This window comes from Neomonachus schauinslandi, chromosome 11 (assembly GCF_002201575.2).
Source record: "Neomonachus schauinslandi chromosome 11, ASM220157v2, whole genome shotgun sequence".
NCBI lineage: Eukaryota > Metazoa > Chordata > Mammalia > Carnivora > Phocidae > Neomonachus > Neomonachus schauinslandi.
In genome coordinates, this window is record NC_058413.1 from 7,359,707 (window position 1) to 7,379,132 (window position 19,426).

At 54.6% G+C, this 19,426-nt stretch overlaps 1 protein-coding gene and 1 pseudogene across 1 annotated transcript; both read left to right on the forward strand.

Moving 5' to 3' along the window:
* The first annotated feature begins 401 nt into the window (after window positions 1-401).
* LOC110576189 lies at window positions 402-2,292 on the forward strand (annotated as a pseudogene).
* A 4,235-nt stretch (window positions 2,293-6,527) lies between these two features.
* On the forward strand, window positions 6,528-19,422 carry NAALADL1 (N-acetylated alpha-linked acidic dipeptidase like 1). The gene is made up of 18 exons (XM_021685021.1): window positions 6,528-6,721; window positions 6,808-6,980; window positions 7,060-7,181; window positions 7,542-7,664; window positions 10,751-11,034; window positions 11,120-11,224; window positions 12,826-12,911; window positions 13,057-13,176; window positions 15,870-15,955; window positions 16,039-16,102; window positions 16,190-16,257; window positions 16,455-16,546; window positions 16,628-16,718; window positions 17,822-17,903; window positions 17,987-18,160; window positions 18,237-18,324; window positions 18,434-18,526; window positions 18,853-19,422. Exons 1-18 carry the CDS (start codon window positions 6,528-6,530, stop codon window positions 19,037-19,039), a joined length of 2,232 nt encoding a protein of 743 aa, XP_021540696.1. The 3' UTR covers window positions 19,040-19,422.
* The last annotated feature ends 4 nt before the right edge of the window (window positions 19,423-19,426 follow it).

A 19,426-nucleotide genomic window follows, 5' to 3' on the forward strand; every position in this document is an offset into this window, starting at 1 on the left:
CACACACACACACACACACACACACACACACACACACACACACACACCTCCCCCAGAGCTGCTAGTCATAGCACGCTACGGCGTCGGTCCCAAGTGGTACCCAGAACTTCTGGCCTCTCTGTCATCAAGACACTGAGGCCCGGTCAGCAAATCAGCCTCCTGTGTCCCCCTGATCCCGGGTCTCTCGTGAGGGTCAGACCGGGATGCCTCTCCCCCCGCCTCCGACACTGAGAGGTGGTGCAGCTTTGTGGACAGGGGGCCCTCCTCCTGCGCCCGGTGCCAGCCGGTGCAACCTCGACTGAGTAACCAACCGCGTGTGCTTCTCTCTCTGTAACACGGTGCCCACCTCAGAGGCCCTTCGGAGGACTAGTGACCTGGTGCGGGCTTGGTGAGTGGTTAGCATGCCAGTGAGTATTGGCCATTAGCCGACTTCCAGTGGGTCTACCCATGCCCCCACCCCGGCCTCAGAGGCCCTGTGGAAGCAGGGTGGGTAGGCCACCCCAGCAGGCTCCCAAAGCCTGCCCAGCCTAAAGGGGCTGCTCTCCCTGCCTGAGAGGGGGGCCCGACCCTGCAGCCCAGCAGCATCACCCTCTATCCCAGGGCATCATCTTCTGGAAACATCCTGCTCCAGAGGACTGTTAGATCCCGCATCACCACCTCAGGAGGGCATTCGTGTTATGCAGCCCCACCCTCCACCCCATGGCTGGCTCAGCAGTCCCGCTGGGGCTCATTCAGGTGGGGTCTGTTTCCCCGGGGTTCTGAGCCCACCTTTTGTATCCCTTGAGGTTGCCCCGGACACTCCTTAAATCCCAGACAGCTGGAGCGTGAATGCCCGGTGTTGGGGAGCTGTGCTGGTTCAAGTCAGTTCTCATCCATCTGACAGGCATTTGCTGAGTGCTTCCGTGTGCCAGGCTCTGTCCTGGGCTCTGGGGATCCAGTGGCAAATGAAACAAAGACCCCTACCCCAGTAGGACCTCCATCCGAGGAGAGGAGACGAGAAACAAGGGGTAAGTCACATGGGGACAGATGCGATGAAGAAACCTGGAAAGAGAGAGGGAGGAGGAAGCCTGAGGGAGGTGAAGGAACGCAGCTTAGGTGGAGCAGCAGGGAAGGTCTCAGGGAGGACCTGAGGGAGGAGCCCCGAGGATGGCTGGGGGAACAGTGTTCCAGGAAGCCTGAGCAGCAGAGTGACGGTGAACTTGCCCTCCAGGAGCGAGGAAGAGTGAGCAGGCCGGGACCAGGGAAAGACAGTGGGATGGGCAGTGCTGAGGGCTGGCTTGAGGTTTGGGATCATACATTTAAAGCAAGACCAGTGAGGTCATGTGATTCTGCAGGCACATTCAGGGTCAGGGGTACAGGTGCAGGTGGGCAGAGAGTCAGGTTTTTTCCCCAGTGAAGGTGGCCAAGGCAGAGAGAACTGGGGGGCGGGGGGGTGGAGAGGCTTTGCAAGGGGCTGGGCTGGACGGAGGAGCGGGAAAGTGGGAAGAACTGGCACCACGGAATCGGGAGTCCTGGAGGGACCCGAGAACTCTTGCTATCAGTGGGACCGAGGAGCGAGATGGGAAAAGAAAAGGAGATGCGTTTGCTACCTTAAGTGGTTTCCATCAACACCACAATCCAACACGTTTAGGGAGGGCCCGAAGGTCCCTACCACTGTGGCATGCGAGCAGACGAAGCCTGAGGCAGGGGTATCTCGGGGGCTCTCTACTGGGCCTGCTTGGATGCCGGCATCAAGATCGCTGGGACAAATGCTGAGGTCATGGCCACCCAGTGGGAAGTCCAGACGGGACCCCGTGAGGGCATTGACATGGGAGATCATCTCTGGGTGGCCCATTTCATCTTGCCTCGTGTATGTGAAGACTTTGGAGTGATAGCAACCTTTGATCCTGAGCCCATTCCCGGGACCTGGGATGGTGCAGCCGGCCACGCTTCAGCACCAAGGTCATGCGAGAGGAGAATGGTCGGAAGTACACTGAGGAGTCCACCGAGAAACTGAGCAAGCAGCAGCGGTATATCCCAGCCTACGATCCCGAAGGGGGCTTGGATACCGCCTGGCGCCTAACTGGATTCCGTGAAACGTCCAACATCAACGACTTTTCCGCCTGCATGGCCAACTGTGGGGCCAGCATCCGCATTCCCCGGACTGTCAGCCAGGAGAAGAAGGGTTACCTTGGAGACTGGCATCCCTCTGCCAACTGTGACCCCTTTCCGGTGACAGAAGCCCTCATCCACACATGTCTTCTCAGCGGAACTGGCGACAAACATTTCCCATACAAAAACGAAGTGGACTAGACTTGCAGCCATCAAACCCTTCCTCGTTCTCCATCCTGCCTCCATGTTTGCCCCTCTCCCAACTGTCCTAATAGCTGTAACTCAAAGGGCGGAATATCAAGATCTTTTTTTATTCCTCATGCCCAGGTAATATCTCTTGCTTTCTTCGGCCAGGATAGAGGGGTCAAGTTCTTAACCTTTTTACATCCCTCCCTTTTCTCCCCTGTCACTGAAGCCGTCTGATACATTCGTGGGGAGGGGATGGGGAGACATAACCACTGCTCCCATTTAATCAGGCGTGTTTGTCCAATAGGCGTAGCTCCCCGGACAGAGCACAGTTTGTGAAGGGAGGAGGAGGGCTCTTTCTTCAAGGTAGCTGAGTGTTGGGGTGGGGTTACTACTCTGGGGTCAGGTTAGGATTTCCCCTCTTGGTGGGAAGTTCCCCTTCATGTAAGGTTATAACCAACTTTCCATGAAAAGTGAGACTTAGGAGCCCCACATTGGGCTTTCTGCTCAGTAGGGAGCCTGCTTCTCCCTCTCCCTCTGTCTACTTGTGCTCTCTCACCCTGTCAAATAAATAATAAAATCTTAAAAAAAAAAAAAAGTGAGACTTAGGAGAGAACCAAGCAGGAAAATGCCCCCCTCCCTCATCCTCCTGGTGCAGTCCTTCCCTTCCCTGGGGTGAAATGGCCCTCACCTGAAGACAAGCGCAGCATAAGGATGGATTGACCTATCTTAGAAGAAAAAGCTCTTTTTTTTTTTAAGATTTTATTTATTTATTTGACAGAGAGAGACACAGCGAGAGAGGGAACACAAGCAGGGGGAGTGGGAGAGGGAGAAGCAGGCCTCCCGCAGAGCAGGGAGCCCAATGCGGGGCTGGATCCCAGGACCCCGGGATCCTGACCTGAGCCCAAGGCAGACGCTTAACTGACTGAGCCACCCAGGCGTCCTATGGCTTTGGTTTAAAAGACACACATGTACACACCGAGGTTTTAAGAAGAGTTGGCTGGTCAACTTGAGCGTGGTACTGATAAGGGGCTCTTGGGATTATTTTCTAGCAGGTCACTAATGCAGGCAGGCCTTTTGATATATTAACATTTTTTAAAAAGCAAAAGAGAAGTTTAGATTTTAATCCTATCTATAAGGTTTCTGAGTCTTTGTCTTTGCAGAATTACTTGTTTGCTTCAACTGTCCCCTTCCCATCTCTGCTCTGTGAGGAGATGGGGACAGCCCTGGAGTCAGAACATTTGCCATTTTGTCCTGGTGTCTAGTCTCTGGGTGTGAGATTAGCCTTTCCTCTGTTAAGATTTCTGAGGAGTTACTTTTTCTTTTATAATAAAAAGCAAACCCCACCTTCATCCCTACCCCTTCCCTATGGTGTCTGGCTGTTTTTGTGTTTATGTTGGCTGCCGCAGGCCGGCCGTGGTTTTCCCTTGCCACAACGACTTCTAACTGCCACGTGCAATAGGTTCAGAGTTAGACACTCCTCATAGTAAACAAACTGTTAACTGCCCGGAGCAACTCTTCTAAATCAACCTAACATTTATAATATCTCTTCTGACTCGATTCTTTGTGTTTCTTTTTAAATCCCTATGTGCCTTTTCATTCTTTTCTTTCCTACCAAAAAAAAGGGAATTTTTTTTTAAGTGACAAAGGAAGCTCAAGTTTACTTGTTCTAGGAATTTTGGGGAAAAACTATCTTGAGTCATGTTGCCAACCAGCTCTTCCCTGTACTTTGGGTGTTTGGAATCTCAGGATGAAGGCATATCCCGGCCCTAGAGTTTTGTAGTAGGGTACAAACCCCAACCCTCCCCTCCCTGTGCTCCAGACCTTGGCTTTGACTTATAATGCCATAACACTGTCTTAAAAAAATAATGTTCAGGGAGGGGCCACACCACCCACCGGGCCAAGATGGGGAAAGGAAAATTGACCAGGCTTCTGTCAGGTGCCTACAGCAGTGTAGACACCAGCTGACTCCAACAGCCTGAGCTGGAGTTCTCAGATGTCACGCACAGATGTCACACACTCTTGTCCATGTATCCTGTCTGGAACAGCCCGTGTTCAAGGGGCTAAATCCTTCCGGGCGCGGGTGGTGCAGGACATGGGGCTGGGGCCTCATGGTGTCATTACCGCGTCCGTTCTTCAGCTTATCAGCCGATCTTGATGTCCCTCCCACTGCCTGCCTCCCTCCTGTGTCCTCAGGAATGTGTGTGCTCCCTACACAGACGCGCTTCCGATAAGATCCAAGGTCATATCCCGAGTACTGATAATCACCAGGCCAAAGGCTGTGGCTTCCTGGTGTGCCTCCCTGAAGTCACGGATCACGCTAGACCCCGTCTGTAGTCCTCCCATGCGAACATGCAGATCCTCCCGACCAGCAGCACATGGGGAGATGGACATGGGAGGGTGAGGGGCAGGTGGTGCCCATGAGACAGGGCTGTGAGCAGGAAGGGGGCTGCTCTGAGAGTGGGCCGTGGAATCGCGCGCGTGCGTGAGCGCACACACACACACACACAGTGTACCACAGCCTAGCTCCCCCAGCTCTTCAGGCATCTTTGGGACAATCAGTGGCTGCAGCCTGGCTGGGCCAAGGCCCAAGGCAGGATAGGCCATGGGGCGGTGGGGGGGGGGGTGTGTGTAGGAGGAGTCACAGCCCCAGGGACCTCCCCAACCCTGCCTGGCTCCCTGAGGCCTGGAAGAGGCTCAGTATTTGTACTGAGTACTTGGTGTCTTCCTCTCCCTCTCCCTGTGCACGTGCTGGGCCATTTGCGTGGACTGTCTGCCCCTCACCTTCTCTGCGTGCTGAATGCCTTCTCAACCTTGGAAGATCCCCTCAAATGTTCCCTCTTAGACAGAATTCCTCATCCTCGCCACTGGAAACACACTGGCCCTCCCTTTATAGGGGCACTTATCACAAGGTTGAGCCAAAAGCCGCCTGTCTCCCTGCTAGACTTGAATCCCTGGGTCTTCCAGGACTTGGATCTGTGTACCTTTTCCTCCTCAGGGCCTAGCATGGGTCTTACACAGAGCCAAATGCATGAATGAAGCTTGCAGGTATTAGTGAAGGAGTGAATAAACGAATGGATAGATGGATGGGTGGGTAGATCCCTGCGTGGATAGATGGATGAATAGATGGACTGATAGATCGATGAAGGGATGGATGGAAGAGTAGGGGGTTGGTGGATAAATAGGTAGATGGATGAATGAACAGCTGAATGGATTCCAGATAAGGTCAGGGAAAGGAGGAGGAGGTCACCTTGCCAAGGAAGAATGGGCTTCCCTGGCTCTGACCTCTAGAACGGCCTCCCTCTCTAAGAGTTCCATGTCCTCCCATAAGCTGGGTCCCCTGCAGGATACATACAGAGAATTCTTCTGGATCCCCTTTCTTCCTTTAACCCCAAGCTTTGCATTTTAGGGATCCAGATGAGGCAGGAGTGGCTAAAATTTACTGAGCTCCCACTATGTGCCAGACCCTGATTAGATATTTCATTAGATGTGGACTTCTTTAATGGAAACAGCATCAATTTTGTGAAATAGGTCTATTATCCCCATTTTACAGCTGAGAAAACAGGTTCAGAGAGGCTAAGTGAACCGCCCAAGGTCACACAGCCTATGTCCAGCAAGGATGGCATTTGAACTCAAAACCTGCTCCAGCAGCCAGGGCTGGAAATCAAATGACACTGAGGAGGGGCGCCCGGGTGGCTCAGTGGGTTAAGGGCCTACCTTCGGCTCGGGTCATGGTCCAGGGGCCGTGGGATCGAGCCCCGCAAGGAGCTCCCGGCTCAGCAGGGAGCCCGATGTGGGACTCGATCCCGGGACTCCAGGATCATGACCTGAGCCGAAGGCAGTCGCTTAACCAACTGAGCCACCCAGGTGCCCAATAAAATCTTTTTAAAAATGTACTACAAATGACACTGAAGAGACAGAGGTGGGGTTGGCAGGGAGTTGGCAGTCTTGCTCTAACAGGGGCTCTGAGTTCCCATTCGGGCTTGGCCTCTGTTTTACTGGGAGATCTGGCTGAGACCTTGTCCCTGTCTGGGCCTCAGTGTGCCTCTGTGGACTTGATACCCCTGGGGGTCCCTTCCAGGTGACTGATGCAGAAATCGAGGTGAACGCTCCTGGCCCTTCCTGCAGGATGCTCCCTGACTCTCCTTGCCAGCTGGGGGCCAAAGGGCAGGGCCACCCACAGGGTAATGGTTAACTAGACCCGACACCCATCTATAAGGAGTGACCCCAGCCTGCCAAGACTCCACAGGATGCAGTGGGTGAAGGTGCTTGGGGGGGCGGTGGGGGCCGCTGCCCTCTTGGGGCTGGGGATCATCCTGGGCCACGTTGCCATCCCCATAGAGGCCGATGTCCCAGCCCCCAGCATCTCCCAGGACCTGGATCTGGAGATCCTTGAGACCGTCATGCAACATCTGGATGCCAGCAGGATCCGGGAGAACCTCAGGTGAGAGGGCCGTCTACCCTCCCCTCCTGTCTGCCAGAGACACCTCCCTAACCGCGCGCCTGGCCATCCGTCCGCCCACCCTACAGAGAACTCTCCAAGGAGCCTCACCTGGCCTCCAGCCCCCGAGATGAGGCCCTTGTGCAGGTCCTGCTGCAGCGCTGGCAGGACCCGGAGTCGGGCCTGGACTCGGCTGAGGCCCCCGCCTACCAAGTGCTGCTGTCCTTCCCCGGCCAGGAGCAGCCCAACCTCGTGACCGTCGGTGAGGAGCCGCTCAGGTCGGGGGATGCCCGTGGTGGGGAGCTGCCAGGCCCAGCCCTGACACCTCCTCCCCTCCACAGTGAGTCCCACCGGGAGGGTCCTCTTTTCCTGCCGCCAGAGTGAACAGAACCTGACTGGGGAGCAGGCGGGGCCCGACGTGGTACCACCATATGCTGCCTACGCTCCCCCGGGGACCCCCCAGGTGGGCCTGGACCGTCCCCTCCCTGCCACCCCGCTGCCACGGCCCAGTTCCCTCCGGCTCCACCCCAGCTTCTCCCTTCCTGGCCCAGGGGTCCTCCTGCCATACTCCATTGCTAGTCCTTTCGCCCCTCACCTAGTCATTCTGCAAACACTAATGGCCCCTACTCAAGACCAGGCCTGCTTCAGGGTCCTGGACACAGAGAAAACCAGGGGTGACTCTGTTCCTGGGGAAGCTTACAAGCTCTGGGTGAGGTGGGAAAATCGAATCCAACTCCATCACCCTGCCACGTAGCCTCGCTCTCCTTTCCTCACCCCCCCTTTCCTGGGTCTGGCTCTGAGGATCACCTCCTGTTGGGACCAGGGCCTCCTCGTCTATGCCAACAGGGGAACGGAAGAAGACTTTACGAATCTACAGACTCAGGGCATCAAACTGGAAGGCACCATTGCACTGACCCGCTACGGGGGTGCAGGACGCGGGGCCAAGGTGAGCAGCAGCCCCCAGGCCAGGGACCTGGGTGGGCTGGGTGGGGTGGGGGCCAGCCGCGGACAGGAGGCAGGGAGGGGACCAAGCAGTGCTGGGTGGTGCGCCGAGCCCTGGGCTGGGGCAGAAGAGGTGAGCTACATTTGTACTATTGATGCAGTTCTAGAATATAGGTGAGGTTCAGTGGGGTGGAGTCTGGAGCCGACAACCAAGAAAGAATTCTTGAGGTGTCCTTGGTGCAAAATGGTGGCTTATTAAAGCACGGGGACAGGACCCGGGGGCAGAAAGAGCTGCTGCCCTGTGGTCTTGAGGAGTGGCTGATTATATACTCAGGAGTTGGGGAGGTGAGGACAAAGGGGGTGTCCAGAAGGACTGTCATATGCTAAAGACTCTCAGGATACTGGAGGCCTGGTTATTGTCAAGCCAAGGTTGTTTTTCCCTCTAATAGGCACTAACATGAAGACAGTTGGGAGTTTCCTGGAGGAGTGTTACATTTCTCCTATCACAAGTCCTTGTCAATGGGCTTCAGGTTAAAAAGAAATTCAGTTTTATTTACATTTCCTTCCACCTCAGCCTCCCTTAATTTTACGGAGGGGTGGGTCATGTTAGGGCTTCAGGAAACTAAGTTATGGGTCTCTGGAAGTTAGGTTATTGATAAGAAAGCTTCTTCCTCGTAAACCACTAGGACGTTTGTAAACTGAGGGAGACTCCTGTCCTGCAGGACTGTGATCTCTATCAGTTAACCATTCGTTTTCCCTTTGGGGCAGCCAGGGGGGCCTGGGGAACGTCACATATTCCCCAAGGGGGGGGGGGGGGGGCGGTAGGGTGTCAGCTTCCGCTTTGTCCTCGGTTTGCCTTCTGTTCCCTCACCATTACCACTCATGATGTGCTGTGTGACCCTGGATGCCTCACCTCACCCCTCTGAGCCTTAGGAAGTAAGTGGATCAGGCAAAATGTTCAACTTTGCTATTCCAGAGTCTAAGTTCTCCTGCGAAGTAGTTCTTCTGAATAATTCAACTTAAATCCCTCCTGTTGCCTCCCTCCCAGCCCGCATCTTTTCAACTAAAAATTCTAAGTATGTCAAAGTCTGTGGTTTTTAAAAATGTGGGTTTGTTTTGTTTTGTTTTGTTTTGATTTAAAAAGGTATGGAGTGAGAGAAGGGAAGAGGGATGAGTGTTTCGTGACTACAGAGTTTCAGATTGGCGAGATGAAGAATTCAGTGGGTGGTGGCGACAGCAGTGTAATAACTGCATGTCCTTCATCCTGCTGAACTCCGTGCTATAAAGTGAAGATGGCAGTAAATTTTACGTTATCTGTGTTTGAAAGAAGTGCCCATAATAAGAGCTGGGGGGAAAAAAAAGAAAAGAAAAGAGGGAAGAGGCATGGTGGAGTTATACAGATTATAGAATTCCCAGTTTAAAAAAAAAAGTTTAGAGTGGAAAAATTCTCCTGTAATGCCATCCTTCAAAGAGGAAACCACTTTTTTTTTTTTTTTTTAGTTTATGGGAGATCTACCCACAGTTCCTTTTGGGAGAGGTGCATATGAATATATATATATATATATATATATATATATTAAGATCTATTTATTTATTTGACAGAGGGAGACACAGTGAGGAGGGAACACAAGCAGGGGGAGCAGGAGAGGGAGAAGCAGGTTTCCCGCTGAGCAGGGAGCCGGATGCGGGGCTCAATTCCAGGACCCTGGGATCACGACCTGAGCCGAAGGCAGACGCTTAATAACTGAGCCACCTAGGCGCCCCCGAATATATATTTTTATTTCCCCTTTTTTTTCTATAAAAGCAGCATACTATATCCACTGTTTCAAGCTGTGCTTTTTTTCACCTTAATACATCCTGGGGATTATTCTCAATTGGTACATAAATTGTGTCCTTGTTCTTTTTCTTTTTTTCTTTTTTTTTTTTTAAAGATTTTATTTATTTATTTGAGAGAGAGAATGAGAGACAGAGAGCACGAGAGGGAGGAGGGTCAGAGGGAGCAGCAGACTCCCTGCCGAGCAGGGAGCCCCATGCGGGACTCAATCCCGGGACTCCAGGATCATGACCTGAGCCGAAGGCAGTCGCTTAACCAACTGAGCCACCCAGGCGCCCCTCTTTTTCTTTTTTTGAGGTACTGTTTTGTTTTTATGGTGCTAAAATATACCAGCATAAAATGAAAATAATCGAATTATAAAATAAATCTTATGTGTTTAATGCAGGGGCCTCAGGTACCTTTACAATTCTGGGCAACCATCACCACTATCCATTCCCAGGACTCTTGGTCATTCCAAATGAAACTCTGTGCCCATTAAACACTCACACCTGGGCGCCTGGGTGGCTCAGTTGGTTGGGCGACTGCCTTCTGCTCAGGTCATGATCCTGGAGTCCCGGGATCGAGTCCCACATCGGACTCCCTGCTCAGCTGGGGGTCTGCTTCTCCCTCTGACCCTCTTCCCTCTCGTGCTCTCTGTCTCTCATTCTCTCTCTCTCAAATAAATAAATAAAATCTTTTAAATAAGTAAATAAATAAACACTCACACCTCCCCTCCCCACTTCCTCCCCAGCTCCCAGTAACCTCTAGCCCACTTTCTAGAAACATATGGATTCGCTTGTTCTAGAAACCTCACATAAGTTAAGGAATCACGCACTGCTGTCTCTGTGTCTGGCTTCCTCACCGAGCATCACGTTTTCAAGGCCCCCGGTGCTGTGTAGAGCGTCAGCACTTTTGAAGGCTGAGCAATATTCTCTCGCATGCGGGGCACGCTGGCTCGTCCACTCCTGCTGGTGGACACTCAGGCCGCTCCCACCTGTTGGCTCCTGTGAACAGGGCCGCATTGCCCATGCTCCCCTGAGCAGCCACCCGGCGGGCCATGGCTCGATGCCCCCGTTTTGTACCCACCGCACTGCTAAGCACCAGCCCGCCTATGCCCCACGGTCTTTTGCTACCTCCACAGCGTTGCAGTAAAGGTTGGTGCAAACATCCTCTTGCCCGTGGGAAGACAGATCTTCCAGAGCGAGGAAGGAAGCGGGGAACAGGACCTGAGCCCGCCTCCCCCTTGCCCTAAACACAGCCTCATCTACCTCCCACAGGCTGTGAACGCTGCCAAGTACGGGGTCGCTGGGGTGTTGGTATACACGGACCCCGCAGACATCAACGACGGGCTGAGCTCCGCCAATGCGACCTTCCCAAACTCCTGGCACTTGCCTCCGTCCGGGGTGGAGCGAGGCTCCTACTTTGAGTATTTGGGGGATCCCCTGACTCCCTACCTTCCAGCCAATCCCTCTTCTTTCCGCCTGGACCCTGATGCTGCCCCTGGATTTCCTCCAATTCCCACTCAACCCATTGGCTTCGATGATGCAAAAATCCTTCTCTGGTAAGCTCTGGTGCCCCCGGGGTCCCCGGCCCACCCTCCAGTGGCCCCCAACCTTCAATCCCCACACCCTTCACCTCCTCCCCAGTAACCTCCAGGGAATCGTGGCCCCGGCTGCCTGGCAGGGAGCACTGGGTTGTGACTACAGGTTGGGGCCTGGCTTCCGGTCTGATGGTGACTTCCCAGCAGACAGGTGAGGTGGGGCCCTTCTTCTCAAGGCTCCTCTCCTCTTCCCTTGTTACGCTTCCCTGCCCATCTCAAGGCCTAGCCTTTCCCTTTCTTCTCTCTCCCAACCTTCCCCTGACTCCAGAATATCTGTCCTGTCTTCGGGGAAGCTAATGAAACAGCTGCATGGCCCACAAGGCCCTGCGGAGCTTCACCCCCACTTCACCTCTGACCTCCACGCTCCAGCCATCTCCTCCCTTGAACACGCCAAGCTCATTCCCAAACCAAGACCTCCGCACTTGCTGTTCCATCTGCCTGAAACACCCTTCCCCACACTCCTGCCATTCCTGGCCAGCACCAACCTCCCCACCTGCCACCTGGTAACCTCTCACGGGTGGACCTGTTAGTGTCCTCCCCACCCTGCTTCACCCCTGCATTTGCTCAGTTCCTCAGGCTTTGTCTTGCTCAGGGGAGGGAGGTCCCACAAGGGCAGGGCTGTGTCTGTCCCAGTCACTGCCCAGTGCCCGCATATGCTAAGTATCCAATAAGTATTTAACTGAGTGACTCCATGAAAAGAACTGGAATTAGAAGAGCGGGGCATGCTTCCTCTTTTTTTTTTTTTTTTTTTTCTGGTGAATAGAGGACATTTACTATTTCTGTGCTGGTCAAACAGAACACGGGTGGGGAAGTACATAGGGGAGGGGGCCAAGGGCCCCCTGCCTCTCAGGAGGACTGGCTTGTGCAGGGGTGTTTGGGGGGGGAGGTTCTTGGAAAATTGTTCATGGAGTCTTCTCAGCAAAGGGGCCTGGCCTGGGGTATCATGAGCATCCAACACACCCAATCCTTGGCCTAACTTGGGGTCCCCCATTGGGGCTCTGTGGACTCTCACCTTTTTTCCAGCTCCTTTGCTGGAATCCACACTACCAGCATGATGGGGGACTTGGTCCTAGTGAGAGCTCTGGAGAGCATCCAGGAAGCAGTCCAGGGTTGGGACTAGGGCTCAGGGCCCACTGCCTGAGGAGCTGAGAACCCCTAGGGCTGTGCACCTTCTTTCCCTCTGCCCTCGTTCCTTCCTCCAGGTTGGCCAAGAGTAGAGTGGGGCTTACCAGGGCCCCCAGCCTCTACTGAGTCCCAGGGTCCTCAGGGTGGGATGGAGGAAGGGTGGAGACAGGGTCTGGGCCACCAACTGACACTGTAAACTTTAGTTTAAAACTGTAACTTAAGGGATGCCTGGGTCTTTGCTCAGTGGGGAGCCGGCTTCTCCCTCTGCCAGCTGTTGGGCTCTCTCTCTTTGACAAAATCTTTAAAAAAAAAAAACAAAACACCTATAACTTAAGTGGAGGGAGGGCTTCCAGCCTGGGGCCAGGGTGGGGAGCAAGGAGGAGGAGCAGGGGGTCTGAGAGATGGCAGAGGAAAAAGCCACCAAAAAGCTTTGGTCTTTGGATTAACCGTTGCGGGGGGTGGGCAGGGAAGCGTGCTGAGGGAGAGGGCCTTTCTGCTCTCCAGTTACCTGTGGGCCAGAGACGTGGTGGTGTCCCTTTGTCGCTCTGGGCCTCAGTTTCCCCTGCATTGGGTTGGGAGGGGGAGTGGGCAGGGCCAAGACTCTGGTCGCCCCCTTGGCTCCCCAAGCCAGGTGAACGTGAGTGTCCACAACCGCCTGGAGCTGCGGAACTCCTCCAACGTCCTGGGGATCATCCGCGGCGCCGTGGAGCCGGGTGAGCGGCCCCTCAGGCCTCCCTGAGCCCCTAGGGCCGTGCCCCGCCCCGAGGACCCTCTGACCACGCCCCCCGCGCCCCGCCTGCCTGGCCCCGCCCACATTCCCTCCCCCCCTGGTTTCTGAGTCTCTGCTCCTCTCGCCAGACCGCTATGTGCTGTACGGAAACCACCGGGACAGCTGGGTACACGGGGCCGTGGACCCCAGCAGTGGCACGGCCGTCCTCCTGGAGCTCTCCCGAGTCCTGGGGACCCTGCTGAAGAAGGGTGAGGCGGCCCCGGTCCCTGGTCTACGGGCTGTCCCAGCAGGGACACCTCCCTGAGCTCGCAGGAGTCCTGTCCCAGCTCCTCTGTCTCATGCTCCGGTGCCCACTTGTGCCAAGCCCGAGGGCCCTGGGGGCCGACCTGCGTGGACGCCAGCCCTGGCCTCGCTCGAGTCGCCCCGTGGGGTATGGGGACTCGTGCAGTGGCTTCCGAGAGCCTCCGTGCCCCTCCAGTGGAGCGGGGCCGTGCGCCGCTCGGAGCAAGGCGGTGCCCAGGCTCTGCCTTCGGGGAGCTTCGGCCCAGTTCAGGCAGGGATGACAAACAGTCGTTAACTGAACAAATATGTCCCGTGTGCCTACTGTGTGCCAGGCCAGTTCTAGGCACAGCAGACCCCGACAGTGAACACCCGACTTGCCGCCTGCAGAGACAACTGGGGTCTGCGCTCTAAGGAGGAATATCTAAGGGGCTTTCTGGGCACAAGCTCAGGAAGGCCTCCTGTGGAGCTGGCAGTTTGGGGAGGGGTGGGGGATCCAGGTGGAGGGCACAGCATGTGGAAAGGAGGGCCTGGAAAGTTCAGTCTGAGGTTGGCAGGAAGATGGTGTGGGATTTTATTTTATTTTTTTAAGTTTATTATTTTTAAAAAATTATTTTTTAAAAATTATTTATTTATTTATTTGCGAGAGAGAGGGCACAAGTAGGGGAGGGGAAGGGAGAAGCAGGCTCGGAGCTGAGCAGGGAGCCGGCTGTGGGGCTCAGTTCCAGGACCCTGAGATCATGACCTGAGCCGAAGGCAGACGCCCAAATGACCGAGCCACCCAGGCTCCCTCTAACCATTTTTGAGTGTACAATTCAGTGGCATTAAGTATATTCAGTGTTGTGTGCCCATCACCCATCACCATCTCTAGAACTTTTTCATCTTCCAGTACATACAGCATCCTAAAGTTAAAGCTATATAATTTGAATTGATACCAACTTAATCTCATACAAAAGCTCTACTCCTATAAAGCTCTGTCCTTCCCCTTTATGGTACTGATGTTACAGATTACATCTTTGTACATGTGTCCCCATTCACATATTGATTTTGAGGGGCCTACAAGACATTCCTGGGGAGAGGGCAAGCAGGCGGTTGAAGGTGCTGATCTCCAAGGTCAGAAAAGAGACTCCAGAGATAAACTGAGTTGTTGAAATCAACGACAGGTAAAACCACAGGTGTGGTTGAGATCAACTGATAGCAGAGTGGGGCAAGCTTGTGGAAAGAGGCTGGGAGTGTGGCTTTACCCCCTTTGGTAGTGTAGGAATTTCTGTCTCTGTTGTTCAAGTGTTTTATTTTGAAATAATTTCAGAATACATGAGGCTTGCCAAAATAGTACAAAGGAGCCTTGGACACAGTTCACCCAAATACTCCTGATATTAAGATCTTACCGTGTTGGCTCTTTCTCTCTCTATTGTTTTCTGGAGTGTTTGAAAGTTGCAGAAATGCTGCACATTTACCCATAAACATATCACTGTGTATTTCCTAAAAATAAGAACATTTTCTTTCATAGCCACAGTATAATGATCAAAATCAGGAAATGAACAATGTTGATGATGATGTTATGATGACCTTTAGAGCAAAGAAATTTCTTCTTTTTTTTTTTTTTAAGATTTTATTTATTTATTTGACAGAGAGACACAGCGAGAGAGGGAACACAAGCAGGCGGAGTGGGAGAGGGAGAAGCAGGCTTCCCGCGGAGCAGGGAGCCTGATGCGGGGCTCGATCCCAGGACCCTGAGATCATGACCTGAGCCGAAGGCAGATGCTTAACGACTGAACCCACCCAGGCGCCCCAACAATTTTCATTTAAAACAAAAGGGGGCACCTGGGTGGCTCAGTCGGTTAAGCGTCGGACTCTTGATCTCAGCTCAAGTCTTGATCTCAGGGTCCTGAGTTCAAGCCCCAGGTTGGGCTCCACATTGGGCTCCATGCTGGGCATGGAGCCTACTTAAGAAGATAAAATTAAAACAAAAATCTGAGAAATGATCAAAGGGTACTGAGTTGGAGCTCAAGAGGGGAGCACAACCAGGAACATGTGGTGCTGTAGGCTGCCAGAGGCTGTGGGAGGTGGTGTGGCCAATTCCTTAAGCCTCTGGACTCTGGAGCCAGACCCTGGACTTGAACCCTGGCTCTATGCCTACCAGCTGTGTAACCCTGGGCAAGTCATTTAACTTTTGTGCAGCTCAGTTTCATCTGTGAAATGGAGACAATAAGGCTCTTATCCCTCAAAGCGTTGTTTTGAGGATTGACTCAATATGGATAACGCCCTAAGAGGACTTCACTGTATTATCACCGAGTGGAGAAAGTTGCTGGAGAGTTTGGCATGGGATGCGTGAAGGAGACAACTGGGGATGGAGGGTCGAGTGGTCTACTCAAAGCATACCTCTAAGGAAGGGGGAGGCAGGCCATTCTGGCAGAAGGGACCACCTGAGATTGGTATAGAGTTCAATGTTGGGGCAGGGTCCCAGCACAGGCGGAGGCTGGGAAAAGGAGGACCGCCTCTCGGAGAAGGCTGGGCTGGAGAGGCAGCGGGACCTACCTCCTGTCACTGGCTGCCCCACCCAGACCAGCCCTTCCTGCTCTCCACGTCCCTAGCATCTCCCCCAAGCCACCCCGAGATCTGGGGACCGTGTCCTCCTCCAGCCCTTTATCCCCCTCCCCAGGCACCTGGCGTCCCCGCAGATCAATAGTGTTTGCAAGCTGGGGGGCAGAGGAGTTTGGGCTCATTGGCTCCACAGAATTCACCGAGGTGAGTGAGCCCTGAGAAGCGGGTGGTGGAGGGGTTCCCGAGGCGGGGCCTGGCCGGGCTCACCTCGGCCCCCCTACCCGCAGGAATTCTTCAGCAAGCTGCAGGAGCGCACCGTGGCCTACATCAACGTGGACATCTCGGTGTTTGGTACGGGGGCGGGGGGCGGCTGGGCTGACTATGGGGAGGAGAAACGAAGGGGCGGCGGCCCGAATACTTTCTCTGGTCTTCCCACAGCCAATGCCACTTTGAGGGCGCAGGGGACGCCCCCGGTCCAGAGCGTCATCTTCGCTGCCACCAAACAGGTGAAAGGGGGCGGGGCGGGGCGGGCGGGGCTGGAGCTGGTCCTTGTTGCAGGGGCTTGGCGGTAGGACTGAGGCCGGGGCGGGGGCGGGGGGGGGGGCGAGTGGGCCTTGTAGGACCCGCGGGCCAGTGGTTAGGATGGAGACTCCGGTGGGCCTGGGGAGGGGCCAGCCCCAGACTAGATTCCTCTTCCGGTCAGATCCCTGCACCAAGCCCTGTTGGCCTCAGCATCTACGACAACTGGATCCGGTATTCCAACCGTAGCAGCCCAGCCTACGGCCTGGTCCCCAGGTGAGCCGAGGGCCAGGACGGGGGACCGGGGAGGGCGGGCTGGCCCAGCGCCCTCCAGCCCGACCATCTTTGTTTTCGCAGCCTGGGCTCTCTGGGTGCCGGCAGCGACTATGCACCGTTCGTTCACTTCCTGGGCATCTCCTCCATGGACATCGCCTACACCTATGACCGGGTGAGTGGTACCCCTCTGTCCCCCAGCTCAGTACGTTGCTCCCCCATCCCCTTCCTCTCTTAGAGCCTCTCTAGTGCAGACTGAGTCTGGCTTCACCACTCAGTAGCTGTGCTCCCTCCACCAAGTTTCTTAACCTCTCTGAGCATCTGTTTATGCTCACCTATATTTTATCAAATTTAAGATACTACTGATTTTGGGCACCTGGGTGGCTCAGTTGGTTAAGCGACTGCCTTTGGCTCAGGTCATGATCCTGGAGTCCCGGGATCGAGTCCCGCATCGGGCTCCCTGCTCAGCGGGGAGTCCGCTTCTCCCTCTGACCCTCCCCCCTCTCGTGCTCTCTCTCTTTCATTCTCTCTCTCAAATAAATAAATAAAATCTTTAAAAAAAAAAGATACTACTGATTTTAAGATGCAACATTGTGATATGCACTATGGGAGGGGGGCGACATACTGCCAGTTAGTTGTAGGATGACATTGACTTAAAAAGCATCCTGGGGCGCCTGGCTGGCTCAAGCCATGGAGCATGCAACTCTTGATCTTGGGGTCATGAGTTCAAGCCACACGTTGGATGTAGAGATTACTTTAAAAAAAAAAAAAATCTTAAAATAAAAGAGGCATTCTGATTCCAGAGATCTTAAAAAATGAAAACATGTTTACCCCAGAATAGATTAAATAACAGTATGAAACAGGGATGGATTCATAGCGTTGGTGTGCAGAGTGAAATGAGGTAAGGGATGTGGAGGGCCCAGCCTGTGTCTCCCTGCTCGATGCTCCACAAAGCCCTTTCTCCCCCTCATGGCCATACTGCTCCTGGGTGGCGGAGCTAGGATTTGAATCCTCTCATCTGACTCCGCAGCCTCAGGCTCTTCTTCATGTGAAATGGGAAACTGGCAGCTGACCCAGCTCTGCCACTATCAGCTGTGAGGTCAGGCAGGCGACAGTCTTTCTGAGCCTCAGTCTCCTCCTCTGTAAAGTAGGAATTCTAGAACCTACCTCGTGGCTGTAGCGATGATTTCAGTCATGTCTCTATGTTGTAGCTCACTGTCGGTACACCTCCCCCTCACTTCTCATCCCAAGCCTGTCACCTTGGCCTTGTTCCCCTAGAGCAAGACCTCAGCCAGGATCTACCCCACCTACCACACGGCCTTCGACACCTTTGGTTACGTGGACAAATTTGTGGACCCTGGTGAGGAGGGGGGCAAGGGGAATCCTGAGGCTGGGGGAGGATGGGCTGAAGACCGAGCCCTGGCCTGGTCACCCTCCCTGCAGGCTTCGGCAGCCACCAGGCTGTGGCCCGGACAGCAGGGAGCGTGCTTCTTAGGCTCAGTGACAGCCTCTTTCTTCCGCTGAATGTCAGTGACTATGGAGAGACCCTCCGAAGTTTCCTGCAGGCTGCCCAGCAGAACCTGGGGGCCCTGTTGGAGCAGCACAGCATCAGCCTGGGTATGGAGCCCCCTTGACACGGGAGGTATGGGGCGCCCTGCACCTCCAGGGCTAAGATGCTGGCTGTCCCCCACAGGGCCTCTGGTGACTGCAGTGGAGAAGTTTGAGGGAGCAGCTGTGGCCTTGGACCAACACATATCAGCGCTGCAGAAGGGCACCCCTGAGTGAGCAAGGGCAGCAGGCAGGGTGTCTGGGAGGGCAGCATCCAGGGCAGAATGCAGGCTGGCCGCTGGGCTGCTGGTCCCAGGGTGACAAAGGTCCTGCCACTTCCAGCCCCCTGCAGGTCCGGATGCTCAACGACCAGCTGATGCTCTTGGAACGGACCTTCCTAAACCCGCGAGCCTTCCCAGAGGAACGCTACTACAGGTGGGCCTGGGGAAGTGCAGGGTGAGGCTAGGCAATGGGCACCCATCTGAGGGAGAATCTAAGAGTTTTGCTGGCCTTTAGAACACAATCCAGCCCCTTGAAACAGGTGGGGAATCAGGTTCAGAGGATGGGAGGCAAATCAGTCCACGTCACCCTGGGGCTGTAAGCTGCGTCTCTCACCACCACTGCTCTGAGGGTCCCAGCTTTCAAAGGCAGTGGGGAGGTGCTTTTGTGCCTTGCTATATACAGATGAGCCCGTTCAGGCTGAAGCTCCTCTCTTTCCGGGTCCCCGAGTGACTTTGCTTCTCCCCTGTATCTCCCGTCAGCCACGTGCTCTGGGCACCCCGCACTGGCTCCGTAGCCACATTCCCCGGCCTGGCCAATGCCTGCTCCAGGGCCATGAACACAGGCCTTGGATCCACAGCCTGGGCTGAAGTGCAGAGGCAGCTCAGCATCTTGGTGGTGGCCCTGGAGGGCGCAGCAGCCACCCTAAGGCCTGTGGCTGACCTCTGACCCCAGCTCCCCACCGTCCTTCAACCTATCCCACTCCAATTTTTCTTGGGTGTGTCCCAGTCTTCCTTGATGCCAACCTGAGGCACAATCATGGGACCCTATTAAGCTTCTGAGACAACAGCTTAGGGTCCCACCAGTTGTGGACACCTGAGGGGAGGGAAGCCTTCCTCATTCTGGCTCTTGGTTGGCAAAGGGTGAAGAACAGGAGACAGGAATGGTGGGGAGTGGTGCTCTTGGTGTGGGTGAGTAAGGATGGGATGCATAATGCCAACGAGAGCTACCCCTCAGGGACCAGCAGGGAAACTGAGGCCCAGGATGGATAGTCTGGGTTCTTCTCCCCGTACACCCCTATCGTGTCTCAACTCCTCCCTGCTCTCCCCCAAATAA